General features: G+C 48.5%; 1 protein-coding gene across 2 annotated transcripts in view; it reads right to left on the bottom strand.

The window, feature by feature from the left end:
- The window catches only part of gabra1 (gamma-aminobutyric acid type A receptor subunit alpha1), a 52,369-nt gene that overhangs the window by 9,198 nt on the left and 25,671 nt on the right, over positions 1-17,500 (bottom strand). For both annotated transcript variants that reach the window (XM_056443344.1, XM_056443353.1), the window contains exons 7-8: positions 16,559-16,702; positions 7,881-8,033 (exon numbers count right to left, since the gene is read on the bottom strand). In XM_056443344.1, the coding sequence (XP_056299319.1) occupies positions 7,881-8,033; positions 16,559-16,702 (297 nt within the window). The remainder of the gene's footprint in view (positions 1-7,880; positions 8,034-16,558; positions 16,703-17,500) is intronic.

Genomic DNA, 17,500 nt, shown 5'->3' with positions numbered 1-17,500 from the left:
GGTGTCTTAAGGAACCTTCAACACAGGGTTCTTTAAGGCACCAGTTATGGTTCCACTAAGAACCTATAAAAGTGTCTCAAAGAACCTTCTAAAAATGGTTCTTTAAGGCACCAGTTATGGTTCCACTAAGAACCTTTCAAACCAGGGTTCTCTACAGAACCATGTCCTTAAAGAGTTCTTGCAGAACCCATCAAGGCGTCTCAGAGACACACACGGTGTGTAGTTTGTGAAGTTGTTCATGAACGTTCAGGGAACGATCCTCCATGTTCCCTCAACTCGCCCCGAGGGGAGCGGTCGGATGTCTACAACAGCTACTCACTTATTCATGACCGATCAATGACTGAAGCCTCGGGGGATGGGGGGGGTGGGGGGGGACTCACACGCACACATGCACACACTCACACACACACACGCACACACTCACACACACACACGCACACACTCACACACACATCACGACGTCACCTCGGATTTACATAAAGGAAGAAATGTATTGACACGTTGATTGAGGGGGGGGGGGGGTTAAATGACTGTGCTCAGCACAACAGCTGCGAGAACTGTGCCACACACACACACACACACACACACACACACACACACACACTCACACACAGGAACTGCAATGCCGACAATGTTGTCAGCTAGTAATCATTAATTTCTGAGCACTCACACAACCAGCAGGTGCAAATACACACACTCTCACACACATATACACACACACACACACACACACACAAGGTGTGATTCCTTAATGAGCAGATACATTAAACAGCTCCATGGAGAACCAATAAATACTCAGCCAATCGCTTCGAGAGGCGGGAAGGAAGCAAGGAAATGTTCTGAGCGCGGTTGCCCCCGACAACAAGAGGGGGGGGGGAGAGATATGTATATGAGAGAGAGAGACATTCCAGCACCATCAGTGGCTGTTTCCTCTTAGTTTTCATTGGCGCAGCACGAACATCGATCTGTTCACATGTTGCCAAACGGTTCTCCACGAGCTTCGCTCCCAACTCATCGGCACAACGATGAAGACGATAACTCTTCCTCCGCAGGAGCAGCTTCAGAGCTCCGTGGTCACGCCGCGGCGTGAACACGAGACGCCACTTTGACTTCATTGATCTGATCCACGTCACGCTGTGGACGAGTCGGCTGGAGGAATGTTGAACATGCGCAATGTCGTTAAATATAATATTAAAAACCATGAGGGAGGAATGTAAACACATTTCCAGCTGTTGCAGTAAAACGACTGAAATCCAGGAGCACGTCAAAATAAACTGGAGGCACTTTTTGAAACTTGTGAAATAACATTTAACCTGTTAAAAAAAAATATATATATACTTATTTAGGCTGACAGGATATGAACAATTATCATAAAAAGGGCAATAATAAGACTATTAGTAATAATAAGACTATTAGGTAATAATAAGACTATTAGGTAATAATAAGACTATTAGGAATAATAAGACTATTAGATAATAATAAGACTATTAGGTAATAATAAGACTATTAGTAATAATAAGACTATTAGTAATAATAAGACTACTAGGTAATAATAAGACTATTAGGAATAATAAGACTATTAGGTAATAATAACACAATTATGTAATAATTAGACTATTAGGCAGTAGTCTATGATTAAAACATAAATCAGACTATCATACATTTAATTATACACGTATTACTATTCTATACTTACTACTCCATTTGTTTGCCTTGACTTTGTAAACATTGTTTTTAAAGGTGCTATATAAATAAAGTTATTATTATTATTATTATTATTATTATTATCTCCTCCCGTGCAGTGAACGCCGCTGGCTGTGCGTTGCCAGATTGGTATGTAGATTGCATTGTGTGTGTGTGTGTGTGTGTGTGTGTGTGTGTGAGTCACCGCGATAATGACACACATGATGTCTCCAGTGTGAAGACGGCTGACAGCCCTCGCTCATCCTCCAGCGCTAAACACGTGCACACGGGTTTTGACACGCGTATGAATCTCTGACTGGATCGTGGAATATGCCGACTACCAACTACGCCACGGCCCTGCTGAGACTCCGCCCACTGCTGAGACTCCGCCCACTCCTCCTCTCTACCTCCACCTGATGGACCGTGGAGGTCTGGATGGTGGAATATGCCGACTACCAACTCTTCATCCACTCTGTCGTCTTCATTGTGTTGTTCCTGTGTTTTAATGTGTGTGTAATGATTCCTTCTGGTCACATGACATCTATGACACCTGTCCATCCTGGAGAGGGATCCTCCTCTGTTCTCTCCTCAAGGGGTCTGACCTTTTACCCTGAAGGGTTGTTTGGGAGTTGTTCCTGATCCGATGTGAGGTCAAAGGTCAAAGGTCAGGGATGTCTATGTGTACAGATTGTAAAACACTCTGAGGGGAGTTTGTAATTTGTGAAAATGGGCTCTACAAATAAACTGAATTGAAAAAACTTGAATTGAATTCAGTGCTCCAGCTTCAGACCCTCCTCTTCGTGTCTTTGAGATATTATTCAGACTTGAGTTGGGACTCTTTTTCCACTGTGTGTGTGTGTGTGTGTGTTTTTTTGTTGGCATTTGTGAAAATGTGCTATACAAATAAACTGACTCTAACTGACTTCGATAGCTGACGGATTGAGGCGGCGCCGGCGGCTCCTGACGGTCCGCCGTGTGGTTGGAATGTGTCGTTGACACGGCGACCGCGTGAGGAGCCCCCTCCTCCGCGTCGCAGCTGATGCATATTCATCACATGAATGACCTACCTAGCGGCTGCGCTGCGTCTTCATGGAAGAGCGCCCGCGTGCTTATTCAACCGTGACTGTGTGCGTGTGTGTGTGTGTGTGTGTGAGCGCACCGCATGCATGTAATCTCATGAAGCAGAACCAGCGCTGATAGCATGAGGGACACACACATGCCCTAGATAGTTGTTCGAATTTAATCTAGGCCATCCTCGTTTCCGCTCGACACGTGACGAGCACCGCAGGTAGCTGTGACACATGAAGACACACACACACACGCACACACACACACGCACATGCACACACACACACGCACACACACACACACACGCACACACTAAAACAGAAGATATAAAACCTGCTTGAGACTGCAGCGTTGCAAAATCAGAGCTCTGTGTTTAATGTTTCTGTGAAAGCTCTTTAAGTAGTAGAGGCCAGGGGAGACACTGGCATCCATGAGCAGAAGAAGAGAGAGAGAGAGAGTGAGAGAGAGAGAGGGAGAGAGAGAGAGAGTAAAGGAAGAACAACAAGAAGAAGGAGAGTAGGCTGAGGTAACTCAAGGACACTCCGCCTGCTGCTGTGCTTTGCTGCTACACAGCATGCTGCAGACTAGCTGTATTATGTAAGACCTCAGTGTGACAGACAGTTAGGTACACACACACACACACACACTGACGAACACTTACATCACACACACACACACACACACACACTGACGAACACTTACATCACACACACACACACACACTTGTAGGCCGACATTCAGAGCACGCAAATCTAAATTCACACTGAGCCTCGTGCTGCAGCGAGCCACGACCCACTGGAGCTGCCGCTCACCTCGTTGGTGCAGAGGCAGGAGAGAGGAGAGAGGAGAGAGGAGACAGGAGACAGGAGACAGGAGAGAGGAGAGAGGAGAGAGGAGAAAGGAGAGAGGAGACAGGAGAGAGGAGAGAGGAGAGAGGAGAGCGGAGACAGGAGACAGGAGACAGGAGAGATGAGAGATGAGAGATGAGAGATGAGAGATGAGACAGGAGACAGGAGAGAGGAGAGAGGAGACAGGAGAGATGAGAGAGGAGACAGGAGAGAGGAGAGGAGATGAGACAGGAGAGAGGAGACAGGAGAGAGGAGACAGGAGAGAGGAGAGAGGAGACAGGAGACAGGAGAGAGGAGACAGGAGAGATGAGAGAGGAGAGAGGAGACAGGAGAGAGGAGACAGGAGACAGGAGAGAGGAGAGAGGAGACAGGAGACAGGAGACAGGAGAGAGGAGAGAGGAGAAAGGAGAGAGGAGACAGGAGAGAGGAGAGCGGAGACAGGAGACAGGAGACAGGAGAGATGAGAGATGAGAGAGGAGACAGGAGAGAGGAGACAGGAGACAGGAGAGAGGAGAGAGGAGACAGGAGACAGGAGACAGGAGAGGAGACAGGAGAGGAGACAGGAGACAGGAGACAGGAGAGAGGAGACAGGAGAGATGAGAGAGGAAACAGGAGAGAGGAGAGAGGAGAGATGAGACAGGAGAGAGGAGACAGGAGAGAGGAGAGAGGAGACAGGAGACAGGAGAGAGGAGACAGGAGAGATGAGAGATGAGAGATGAGAGAGGAGAGGAGAGGAGAGAGGAGACAGGAGAGAGGGAGAGAGAGAGGAGACAGGAGAGAGGGAGGAGAGGAGACAGGAGACAGGAGAGAGGAGAGGAGACAGGAGACAGGAGACAGGAGAGAGGAGAGAGGAGAGAGGAGAGAGGAGAGAGGAGACAGGAGACAGGAGAGAGGAGAGACAGGAGACAGGAGACAGGAGAGAGGAGAAAGGAGAAAGGAGACAGGAGACAGGAGAGAGGAGACAGGAGAGATGAGAGAGGAAACAGGAGAGAGGAGAGAGGAGACAGGAGACAGGAGAGAGGAGACAGGAGAGAGGAGACAGGAGAGAGGAGAGGAGACAGGAGACAGGAGAGAGGAGACAGGAGAGATGAGAGATGAGAGATGAGAGAGGAGAGAGGAGACAGGAGAGAGGAGACAGGAGACAGGAGAGAGGAGAGAGGAGACAGGAGACAGGAGACAGGAGAGAGGAGAAAGGAGACAGGAGACAGGAGAGAGGAGACAGGAGAGAGGAGACAGGAGACAGGAGAGAGGAGACAGGAGAGAGGAGACAGGAGAGAGGAGACAGGAGACAGGAGACAGGAGAGAGGAGAGGAGACAGGAGACAGGAGACAGGAGAGAGGAGACAGGAGAGATGAGAGAGGAAACAGGAGAGAGGAGAGAGGAGAGAGGAGACAGGAGAGAGGAGACAGGAGAGAGGAGACAGGAGAGGAGAGAGGAGACAGGAGAGAGGAGACAGGAGAGAGAAGAGGAGAGAGGAGAGGAGAGAGGAGACAGGAGACAGGAGACAGGAGACAGGAGAGAGAGGAGAAAGAGGAGACAAGAGACAGGAGAGAGGAGACAGGAGACAGGAGAGAGGAGAGACAGGAGAGAGGAGACAGGAGAGAGGAGACAGGAGACAGGAGAGGAGAGGAGACAGGAGACAGGAGAGAGGAGAGGAGACAGGAGAGAGGAGACAGGAGAGAGGAGACAGGAGAGGAGACAGGAGAGACAGGAGACAGGAGAGAGGAGACAGGAGACAGGAGACAGGAGAGAGGAGAAAGGAGAAAGGAGACAGGAGACAGGAGACAGGAGAGATGAGAGAGGAAACAGGAGAGAGGAGAGAGGAGAGATGAGACAGGAGAGAGGAGACAGGAGAGAGGAGACAGGAGAGAGGAGAGAGGAGAGGAGAGAGGAGAAAGGAGAGAGGAGACAGGAGAGAGGAGAGAGGAGAAAGGAGAGAGGAGACAGGAGAGAGGAGAAAGGAGACAGGAGACAGGAGAGAGGAAACAGGAGAGAGGAGACAGGAGAGAGGAGACAGGAGAGAGGAGACAGGAGACAGGAGAGAGGAGACAGGAGACAGGAGAGAGGAGAGAGGAGAAAGGAGACAGGAGAGAGGAGAGAGGAGAGAGGAGACAGGAGAGAGGAGACAGGAGAGAGGAGAGAGGAGACAGGAGAGAGGAGACAGGAGAGAGGAGACAGGAGAGAGGAGAGAGGAGAGAGGAGACAGGAGAGAGGAGAGGAGAGAGGAGAAAGGAGAGAGGAGACAGGAGATTGACACCGCTCCGTCATCCCCGGGAGGTTGCCATGTTGCCAAGGCAACGGGCGGAGGCACCGGGGGAAGCTTGGCCACTGATCATGAAACTGTTACAGCCTGTTAACCAATTCTTGTTTTTTCCCCGCCTGCATGGAAACCAGAGCCTCACCACGAACACGCTGAGCAGAGAGGAGGACGTCACCATGACGACGAGCAGCCGCCCGGCCGGGGATTCATCATCTCATGATACATACAATTATATATATATATTTTTTAATCTTGCCCCAATAAAGTAAAGCGAACGGTCAAAAGTTTTAGAACATCTCAATTTCTATCCAGTTTTATTGAAATGTGCAAAGTTTAATTTCTCAATGTCTCAAAGCACAAATAAACAATTGGAGGTAAAAATAAATAAATCATTGATTGATTTTGTTTAACTAAATGTCATCTCAATGTTTGACTTTATTTCTACAATGGAAATCAAATATAGTTCAGAAACTTCTTCCCACATATGTGTTGCACTAAAACATGTGAGTGTTATCAAAACCTTTGACCGGTAGAGGATATATAATTATGATTCTTAGCATTTCTCTACCAACGTCTGTTAAGAGGAGACGACTCACGACCTCCAACGAGGACGTCAGTGACCTTCAACTTTTAATGACTTCTTCTAGCGTTTTCAGGCGCGCCTAAAAGGGAAAATATTCTCAACTTTAAGGGATCGGATGAAGCAGGAGGCTCAAGGCAGCCAATAGGATCAACAGGAGGCTCAAGGCAGCCAATAGGATGAACAGGAGGCCCAAGGCAGCCAATAGGATCAACAGGAGGCTCAATGCAGCCAATAGGATCAACAGGAGGCTCAAGGCAGCCAATAGGATGAACAGGAGGCCCAAGGCAGCCAATAGGATCAACAGGAGGCTCAAGGCAGCCAATAGGATGAACAGGAGGCCCAAGGCAACCAATAGGATGAACAGGAGGCCCAAGGCAGCCAATAGGATCAACAGGAGGCTCAAGGCAGCCAATAGGATGAACAAGAGGCCCAAGGCAGCCAATAGGATGAACAGGAGGCTCAAGGCAGCCAATAGGATGAACAGGAGGCTCAAGGCAGCCAATAGGATCAACAGGAGGCTCAAGGCAGCCAATAGGATGAACAGGAGGCTCAAGGCAGCCAATAGGATCAACAGGAGGCCCAAGGCAGCCAATAGGATGAACAGGAGGCTCAAGGCAGCCAATAGGATCAACAGGAGGCCCAAGGCAGCCAATAGGATGAACAAGAGGCCCAAGGCAGCCAATAGGATGAACAGGAGGCCCAAGGCAGCCAATAGGATGAACAGGAGGCTCAAGGCAGCCAATAGGATGAACAAGAGGCCCAAGGCAGCCAATAGGATGAACAGGAGGCCCAAGGCAGCCAATAGGATCAGCAGGAGGCTCAAGGCAGCCAATAGGATGAACAGGAGGCCCAATGCAGCCAATAGGATCAACAGGAGGCCCAAGGCAGCCAATAGGATCAACAGGAGGTTTTCCTTCTTGTTTTCCCGACCAGACGCTCATATTAGCGTTATTTCATAACGAAGAGTTTATAATTGTAAATAGAAACACGACTCCAGCTGACTCCCGCTCGGTGGGAAGTGAAACTGAACGCCTCGCCATCGAGACACCATTCGAGGAATAGATTCTGGAATTCGCCGTCCTCTTTCCTTTCTTTTTTTTAAACTTCGTGAACCCAACATCTCCGGTTGGCTCTCCTCAGGCGCACGGCGCTGGTTAGCCCGGCGTATTTTTGGAGCGGCTGCACTTATAAAAGTCTCGTCTGGCGATGGCGTCGATACGCCTTCCCCCAGAGCGCCGCCCACACACGGTCGTGCATGTGGGAGGAGTTACCTCCGGCATCAAGTAAAGCTTCGTTCTCTTGGCTCTGACACCATCACGCTCCATCAGCTCGCTGTGGGACCGCCAGGCCGTCCACCAAGCTCACATCCGGCCCGACCGAGCGCAGCGCACATACAATTCTCATTCCGAGCATTCGTCACGAAGAAGAGCCGACTCACCGAACACCGTCCTGGCGGGAACGGACTCCCTGTTGAGCCAGAAGGACACCTGGGAGAGGATGACGGTCATGATGCACGGCAGGTACGTCTGGATCACAAAGTACCCGATCTTCCTCTTCAGGTGGAAGTGGGTCGTCATGACGATGTACTCTCCTGTGGGGAGCAGGCACACGTCAGAAACACAGAGAACACACTTCAAAGCCCCCCCCCCCCCCCCCCGACTCTGTGTTTCATTCTCTTCTGAACGGTTTCTTGTGTTACGGCCTCTTTTATTGGGGGATTTAGAGATGGATGGTCGTAGTTATGAGTGTCGTTTGTCAACACGCTCAATACACACACAATACACACACAATACACACACAATACACACAATACACACAACACACACACAATACACACACAATACACACACAATAATAATATAATAAATAATAATACATAATATACATAATAATAATAACACACACATAATAACACACATAATAATAATAATAATAATACACATAATAAAATACACACAATATACATAATACAATAATATAATACACAATAATACATAATACACACACACACACAACACACATAATACATAACACACACAATACACACAATACACACAACATACACACAACACACACACAATACACACAATACACACACACAACACACACACAATACACACAACATACACACAATACACACACAATACACACAATACACACAACATACACACAACACACACACAATACACACAATACACACACACAACACACACACATCAGCCGTGCCCTCATGGAGACCACGAGGGTTTACGAGGTTCTGAGTTTCAGCGTTCATTCCCAGACGCGCCCCCTGAATTGGTAAAGTTTGTTCCCTTGTAAATTGGGTGGCCATGAGTTGCCAGAAGGTCGGGATTATGTTCGGCTTTGAGCTGACATCGGCGCTTCATGCACTGCAACAGGTAAAATGATTAAAATTGTTCTTGTTAATGGCTGAAATTGTCCACCAGATGCTAGATCGAAGTCGGGAATTATGTCGCCTTGAAACTCCGATTCAGGCTTCGTGAACCTGTTTTATCACACTGCGTCCTAAAATTACCCCCTTTATTTGTTACCATGTGCAAATTGTTCCAAAAAAATTTTTGTCAGCCCCGACATTATGCAGGAGGTTTAGTGTCTCTTGAGATTTCAGGCTTTTTCCTCATACGCTGGCCTTCCGAGTTTTCACGGAGAACCTTCTTCAATGCTTATCTGGGCGCCGCTAAATTTTCCACACCTGTTCTGAGTTACAAGCTGAAATTTCCTGTCTCCCAAGAGACCTGTCAGCTCTGTCGCGTCAGGTCGGAGATTTTCTCTTGAAAATTTTGAACTGTGACGCATTTGCACAACAAAGCAAAGACTTTCAAACTAGCCCCCGTAAGGAATTTCCATTTGAACGCACGACCAAGGGAAGAACCGCTTTTCATGCGTTTCATACAGATGCGAACATGAACTGGTTCAGGAGCCCAGAGACTGAAAAATTTTTCCCATCAACGCTGTCCTCCGGTGACGTCATCCACAGCGAGAATTTGCCGTCAATACTCCAGTGACACCCAGGTCAGGTTTTCCTCCCCAGGCGGCCCCGGAGGATTTTCCAGCTCTTCGAATTCAGAGCCTTTTTGGTACGGTGACTGCATTTTAAAAACCCCGGCTTTTTAGAGCAGGTAAAGTGGGGTTTTTTTGGTCTCATTTAACGGGAAGACTGCACCTGGGCCTGAGAATTCAAAACCCCTATGTTACTCATTGGCCGATTTCATAAAACATGAGGGTTTTTGACCACTCAGCCTTACGGGGCCAGCAAAGCTTTTAAAACGCCCCCTCAACCCCGTCAGGTGGTTGATTATGCCATCGATTTCTAAAAAGAGGGACAAGGGATCAGGAGAGAGAGACAGGAAGAAGAGACATAGGACCCAGAGACAGACGAAGGAGACAGGAGACGATGAAGACAGGAGACAGGAGAGAGGAGAGAGGAGCAGGGACAGGAGACAGAGAGAGAAGGAGACAGGAGAAAGAGTCAGGAGAACAGGAGGAGGAGAGAGGAGAATTGCCAGGATGAGAGAGACAGGAGAGGTACAGAGAGGAGACCGGAGACATTCGGAGACCATGAAGAGGAGACTTCTGGTACAGTGTGAGATTAGAGACAGAGCATTAGAGAGGAGACAGTAGGACTTAGGAGGAGACAGCTGGAGACTGGAAGGAGAGACGGGAACAGATACAGGAGATAAGAGAAAGGAGCATGAGCAGCAGGAGAGGAGGAGAGAGACAGGTAAAGAGCAGACGAGGAGGATGATGAGCCAGGGAGATCGAGACAGAGAGACGGAGAAGGAGTCAGGCGAGAAGGAGACAGGAGACAGGAGAGAGAAAAGGAGAGGAGAGAGAACAGGAGACGGACGAGAGGGACAGGATGAGATGAGAGCCAGGAGACAGGAGAGGAGCCGAGAGAGAGAGATCCAGTTGAGAGAGTGAGACGGAGAGGAGGCGAGACAGGAGAGGAGCAGGAGTACGGAACGGAGAAGGAGACAGGAAGGGACCGGAAGATGAGCAGGAGAGAGAAGCTACGGAGAGAGGAGACGGTAGACAGGAGGGAGTACAGGAGAGCGAGAGCAGGAGACAGCGAGAGAGGAGAGAGAGACCAGACAGGAGGAGGAGGAGGAGACAGGTTCAGACAGGATCCGAGAGTAAGGAGACAGGAGAAAGGAGACAGGACAGGAGGGTAAGAGAAGGAGACAGGAGAAAGCAGGAGGGGACAGGAGACAGGAGAAAGAAAACGGAGACAGGAGAGAGCTGTAGGCAGGAGAAGGGGGACAGTGTAGAGAGACCCAGAGAGCCAGACGGAGAACAAGACAGGAGAGAGGAGAAGGAGAAGAATTGAGACAGGAGACAGGAGATGATGGGGACAGGTAGAAGACGAGATTGACAGAGGAGCATCAGGAAGAGGAGAAGGGGAGAGGAGATGGAGGCAGGGAAAGAACGTAAGACCAAGACAGAGGAGATAAGGAGAGCGAGACAGCGAGAGACAGGAGGACCTGTACAGGATTAACAGGAGAGAGGAGACAGAGAAAGCGTGACAGAGAGCGGACAGGAGACAGGAGCAGAGACAGGAGACAGGAGACGGAGCAAGAAAGGAGACAGGAGAGAGGAGAGACAGGAGAGACAGGACAGAGGACAGACAGGAGAGAGGAGACACGAGAGAGGAGACGGAGAGGGAGACAGGAGAGAGGAGATGAGAGAGGAGACAGGAGAGAGGAGAGGAGACAGGAGAGAGGAGACAGGAGATTGACACCGCTCCGTCATCCCCGGGAGGTTGCCATGTTGCCAAGGCAACGGGCGGAGGCACCGGGGGAAGCTTGGCCACTGATCATGAAACTGTTACAGCCTGTTAACCAATTCTTGTTTTTTCCCCGCCTGCATGGAAACCAGAGCCTCACCACGAACACGCTGAGCAGAGAGGAGGACGTCACCATGACGACGAGCAGCCGCCCGGCCGGGGATTCATCATCTCATGATACATACAATTATATATATATATTTTTTAATCTTGCCCCAATAAAGTAAAGCGAACGGTCAAAAGTTTTAGAACATCTCAATTTCTATCCAGTTTTTATTGAAATGTGCAAAGTTTAATTTCTCAATGTCTCAAAGCACAAATAAACAATTGGAGGTAAAAATAAATAAATCATTGATTGATTTTGTTTAACTAAATGTCATCTCAATGTTTGACTTTATTTCTACAATGGAAATCAAATATAGTTCAGAAACTTCTTCCCACATATGTGTTGCACTAAAACATGTGAGTGTTATCAAAACCTTTGACCGGTAGAGGATATATAATTATGATTCTTAGCATTTCTCTACCAACGTCTGTTAAGAGGAGACGACTCACGACCTCCAACGAGGACGTCAGTGACCTTCAACTTTTAATGACTTCTTCTAGCGTTTTCAGGCGCGCCTAAAAGGGAAAATATTCAGGCGCTGGTGAGCAAGTTTCCCAGACTTCCCCTCCTCGACCTGTTACTCAGGTAGACATTTGTATTAACAATCAGACCATTGACAGGGTGTGTTAATAGACTCAGGGGCTGTGAAAGCCTTATAGACTGGGGCCTAGTCAAACAGCTAAAATAAAACTGTCGCTATCTCATCCTGTTGGTGCCAGTGCCTTAGAGGGCCGCTTGTTGTTCTGAGTTACCCATTGCACTGAGCCCATACAGATTACTATAAATAAGGACCATGCCGAGCATGCAATTTCATATTTTTTGAGTCGACTCAGCACCCGATTGTTTTGGGGTTTCCTTGGTTGAAGATCCACAATCCTCCATAGACTGGCCTTCAGGAAAGTTAAGGAATGGGGAGAGGATTGTGGGGCAGGTGTCTTCGCCACCTGTTAATGCACCAACAGACTCTAGTAGGATCATTATAGATCACCTGACTATCCTGATCTACACAAGGTACCTTCCTGTTACCATGATTTAAAGCGTTTAACAAGTCTAAAGCCTTGTCGCTACCTCCTCACCGAGATTTTGACTGTCCATTGATCTCTTGCAGGAGCCCCCATTCCCAGGGAGACTTTACTCGATTTCGAGACCTGAGAGAACAGCAATGGATGAATACATCTCCTCTTCACTCAAATCAGGGATTATCAAGTCCTTCATCGTCTCCAGCCGGGCGGATTCTTTGTGGGAAAGAAAGGCGGGTCTCTGAGACCTTGCATAGACTACAGTCCACTAAATGACATTACGGTGAAGAACCGCTGTCCTCTGCCACTCATGTCATCTGCTTTTGAACTGCTTCAATGGCCAAGATATTCACCAAGTTGGATTTAAAATGCATATCACTTGGTTAGAATAAAACAAGGGGATGAGTGGAAGACTGGATTCAACACTCAGAATGGTCACTATGAGTGCTTGGTAATGCCTTTTGGACTGTGCAATGCACTGACTGTTTTCAAGCTTTTGTGAATGAGGGTTTTGCGGGAATTCTTGAATATTTCAGTGTTTGTGTATCTGGATGACATACTGATTTTCTCCCCAGGCAGCTAAATCTCATGTTAACCATGTCCATAAGTTTTGCAGAAACTACTGGATAATCAGCTATATGTCAAGGCAGAGAAGTGCGAGTTCCACACAGAAGAGGTGTCTTTCTTAGGATACATAGTCTCACCCTAATCATATCCAAATGGATCCTGAAAGTCAGTGCAGTATCAGTGGCCCACACAGACTCCAGGAAAAGGTTCAGCAGTTCCTAGGATTTGCTAACTTCTATAGGAAGTTTATTAGGAATTTCAGTTCTGTTGCTGCTCCTCTGCATGTTCTGACTTCTCTAAGGTTCCCTTCAGTGGACCCCCAGGCGGATCTTGCTTTCAAACTTCTCAGAGATAGATTCACATCAGCTCCCATACTCACCATTCCAGATCCCCAGCGCCAGTTTATGAGTCGAGGTGGATGCTTCCAATGAGGGAATTGGAGGAGTACTGTCTCAACGTTCTGCAGAAGACAACAAGATGCATCCATGTGCTTACCTGTGTGAAAGTTGACAACGGCAGGCGGAATTATGGCGTGAAACAAGGAATTGTTAGCTGTAAAAGCTGCCCTCGAGGAATGGAGACACTGGCTGGAGGGTGCAGAGCAACCGTTTTAGTCTGGACAGATCACAAGAATCTAGAATATATAAGAAAGGCTAAGCGTCTCAACTCCCGTCAGGCCAGGTGGACACTTTTCTTTAGTAGATTCAACTTCACACTCTCTTTTAGTCCCGGTCTCAGAATCAAAACCCGATGCTTTGTCTAGTCTTTACGATCCCGAACCACTTGCGGTAGAGCCCAAGACCATCCTTCCACTTAACCGGGTGATCGGGCCTTTTCCTGGCAAGTGGAGTCAGGCGTTAAAGAGGCAAATGTCATGAATCCAGCGCCTAGCAGTGTCCCAACAATCTGCTGTTTGTTCCTGAGGCTCTTCACTACAGGGCCACCCGCTGGGCTCACTCATCTGTGCTCTCGTGCCATCCGGGAGTAGCAAGAACAATGTTCAGGATTCAACAACGTTTCTGGTGGCCATCCATGAAGCAAAATGTGGCAGTATGTAGCGGCTTGTCCGGTGTGTGCGTGTAATAAGACCTCATCTCAAGTTAAGATGGGCTTGCTCCAGCCGCTGCCGATTCCCCATCGTCCTTGGTCACACATTTCGATGGATTTTGTGACAGGATTTCCCTCATCCAGAGGCAAGACTACGGTTCTAACAGTGGTTGATCGATTTTCAAAAATGGCTCACTTCATCCCATTGACCAAGCTTCCCTCTGCCAAAGTCACAGAGGTCATGATGAATCACGTATTGAGGATCCATGGATATCCTAATGACATTGTTCCCGACAGAGGTCCACAATTCATTTCCGCCTTCTGGAAAGAGTTTTGTCGACTCATAGGTGCCACCGTCAGCCTGTCATCAGGATATCACCCTCAGTCAAATGGACAGTCGGAGCGTCTGAACCAAGAACTAGAGACTACGCTCGTTGTCTCGTCTCCCGAAACCAGACCACCTGGAGTGACCACCTCACATGGGTCGAGGTTGCCCACAATACCCTTCTCACGGCGGCCACAGGTCTCTCTCCATTCCATTGTGTCAATGGTTTCCAGCCTCCACTTTTCCCTAACAACGAGGAAGAGGTGATGGTTCCATCGGCACATGCCATGACCAGGCGTTGTCGCAGAGTTTGGGCTGGTGCTCGCCAGTCTCTTCTCCAGTTCAGCTCGGATGAAGGCTGTTGCGGACGTTCATCGCAGGGTCGCTCCTCCCTACAGTCCAGGCCAAGGTTTGGCTCTCTACCAAAGACTTACCACTCCATGTCGCCTCAAAGAAACTGGCTCCGGATTTGTGGGTCCGTTTCCAGTGTCCAGAGTCATCAACCCGGTAATCGGTCGCTGCAACTCCCAGGACCTTGAGAGTGCACCCAACGTTTCACGTTAGTAGAATCAAGCGGTGTGTGAGAGCACACTTGTTCCCGCCTCAAGCCCCTCCACCGCCCCAGTTCTTTGAAGGGGTGAAGTTTACAAGGTCCGTAAGCTACTGAAGGTCCGTAATACGGCGAGGGGCAAGCAATTCCTGGTAGACTGGAAGGGTTACGGTCCTGAGGCTAGAAGCTGGATAGCTGCTTCATTTATCGTAGACAAGACTCTTATCCACGACTTTACAATCAGCCTGGGCCATCAGGAGTTGGCCCTAGAGAGGTACTGTTGTGCACCGACAGATATGCTAGAGAGGTTCAGGTCATTTATGTTCGCTTTCTCTCATTCCAGGCTTCCTGATTGTTTTCACCTGTCATCACACCTGTCTCCTATGCTCATCAGTGTCAGCCCGCCCTGATTGGTCCCACCTGTGTCTTGTTACCATGTGCTTAAATTCCCCTGTCGCCCAGTGTTCCTTGTCAGTTCGTCTGGTCTTTTGCCATGATCAGGTCGGGTTATGTTGTGCTCTTGAAAAGTTTTTGATCCCTCACTACGTGAGCGCTTTCATTTTGTTCACTGCAGAACCGAAAAATAAAGTACTTACAAATACTTTATCTCTGTCTCCCGGGTCGTGCAATTGGGTCCTACTTCCTAAGTGTCTGAGATCGTAACAGAAATGTGATTAAAATGTGTAAAATTGTGATTAAAATGTGTTAAAATGTGATTAAATGTGTTAAAATGAAATGTGTTGTTTCACACCAGTTAGCTTTAAACCATGTGAGATCACTTTAATGTTATAATTGCTTCATATTCTGCCCGGTGGCTTAATCCCATCGTGATTTATTGGTAAATAATCTGAATCTGCAATGTAGATAATGCTTAAAAAATAAATAATATTGGTCTCTAAAATGTCATGGAGTATCGTGAAAATTGAAAACTTTAATAAAGTAAAATATAAATACACCAGAATTGTTCAGAACTTTATTAAAACTACTTAGTTTATTTCCATCCCTTAATATTTATGTACAAAAATAAGAAAAGATATTCAGGGAAATTAATGTAATGAGCCAACAGCTGATCCGCAGTTTTAAAGATAAGAAATATTATACATTAAAATAGTGACTTTATAACAAATATGACATCAACACGTATGAGCTTCTTCCTCAGGAGCTGTAACTGGGTTATTACATGTTTAAACTTTAATAAAGTTAAATATAAGTACGTCAGAATTGCACAGAACTTTATTAAAACTACTTAGTTTATTTCAATCCCTTAATATTTATGTACAAAAATAAGAATAAATATTCCGAGGGAATTATTTTAACGTGCTAACAGCTGATCCGTAGTTATAAAGATAACATTATACATTAAAATACTGACGTTGCATCACATGTCAGATGTTCTACGTCACTGAGCAGCGAGGAGCTTCTTTCAGGAGAAATATAAACATCAAACACGTGACCTCGCTGTGAACCCTCCCCCTCCCCCTCCTCCTCCTCCCCTTCCTCCTCCCTCCCTCTCTCCTCCTCCTGCTCCTCCCTCCTCCTCCCCTCCTCCTCCTCCTCCCTCCCCTCCTCCTCCTCCCCTCCCCTCCTCCTCCTCCTCATCCTCCTCTTCACCCCACCTCCACCCCTCCTCCTCCTCCTCCTCCCCCTCCACCTCCTCCTCCTCCTCCTCCTCCTCCTCCTCTGCCCGACGGAGCTCACCTGTGCTGGACTGCACCACCCCGGAGTCCACGCTCTGCCCCATCAGGTCGTACTGGTTCAGCCGGGACCCGTCCTCGGCCACCACCACGGACTGGGCCGCCCCCCTGGTCCACACGTACACCACCTCGGCCTGAGTGTAGGCATCTGAGCCCGAAGAGGAGGAGGAGGAAGAGGAAGAGGAGTTATGAATTATTTGGCCGCGCCAGCCGCTCGCCTGTTGTCACGCGCCGCCGCTTTTATCTTTAGCTACTTAGCGAGTCGCAAAGGCCACAATCTGGAATGAGGTGTTCCACCCTCGTCTTCATCGGGCCGATGGAAGCCTCGTGCTGACCTCCCTCTGCTTCCATCCCTCCGTCTCGTCTTCGGGTCTCAAACTGTTTCGCGTCTCAAACACGTGACGCGCTGTCATGTCGCGTCGCGTCAAACGTCGTGAGAACAAACAAACAAACAAACAAAACAAACATCCCGAGGGGGGGGGGGGGGGGCGACCTTAAAACCGCCCTGTCGGCGTGTTTTCTCGCCTCCGGCCGCCCCGACCTGTCAGGGCTGCAGAGCGGCTCGACCACTGCAGAGGGGAGAGAGAGAGAGATGGCTCGGCTGCACACACTGCAGCATGAGGAGGAGAGGAAGAGAGGAAGAGCTGAAATATTTAGGGAGTGAGTTCAATTTAAAGGAGGGGGGGAGGGGGGGGGGACTCGGTGCTCTCGCTCACGCCGTCAGCTGGCACGCCGAGACGCCGTCATGGTCACTCTCTTTATTTTTAATCTATTCCACTTTTGGTGTATTTCTGCTTGCCTTGCCTTGCCCCTCCCCCCTCCTCCCCTCCTCCTCTCCTTCCTCCCTATGTTTTCCCTCCCATCTATTCTTCCTCTCATTCCATATTCTCGTCTCCGCCCTCCTCCTCTCCTCCTCTCCGCCCTCCTCCTCTCCTCCTCTCCGCCC

The sequence above is a fragment of the Pseudoliparis swirei genome, chromosome 3 (genome assembly GCF_029220125.1).
Source record: "Pseudoliparis swirei isolate HS2019 ecotype Mariana Trench chromosome 3, NWPU_hadal_v1, whole genome shotgun sequence".
Classification (NCBI taxonomy): Eukaryota; Metazoa; Chordata; class Actinopteri; order Perciformes; family Liparidae; genus Pseudoliparis; species Pseudoliparis swirei.
This window is presented reverse-complemented; position numbering and strand designations above follow the sequence as displayed.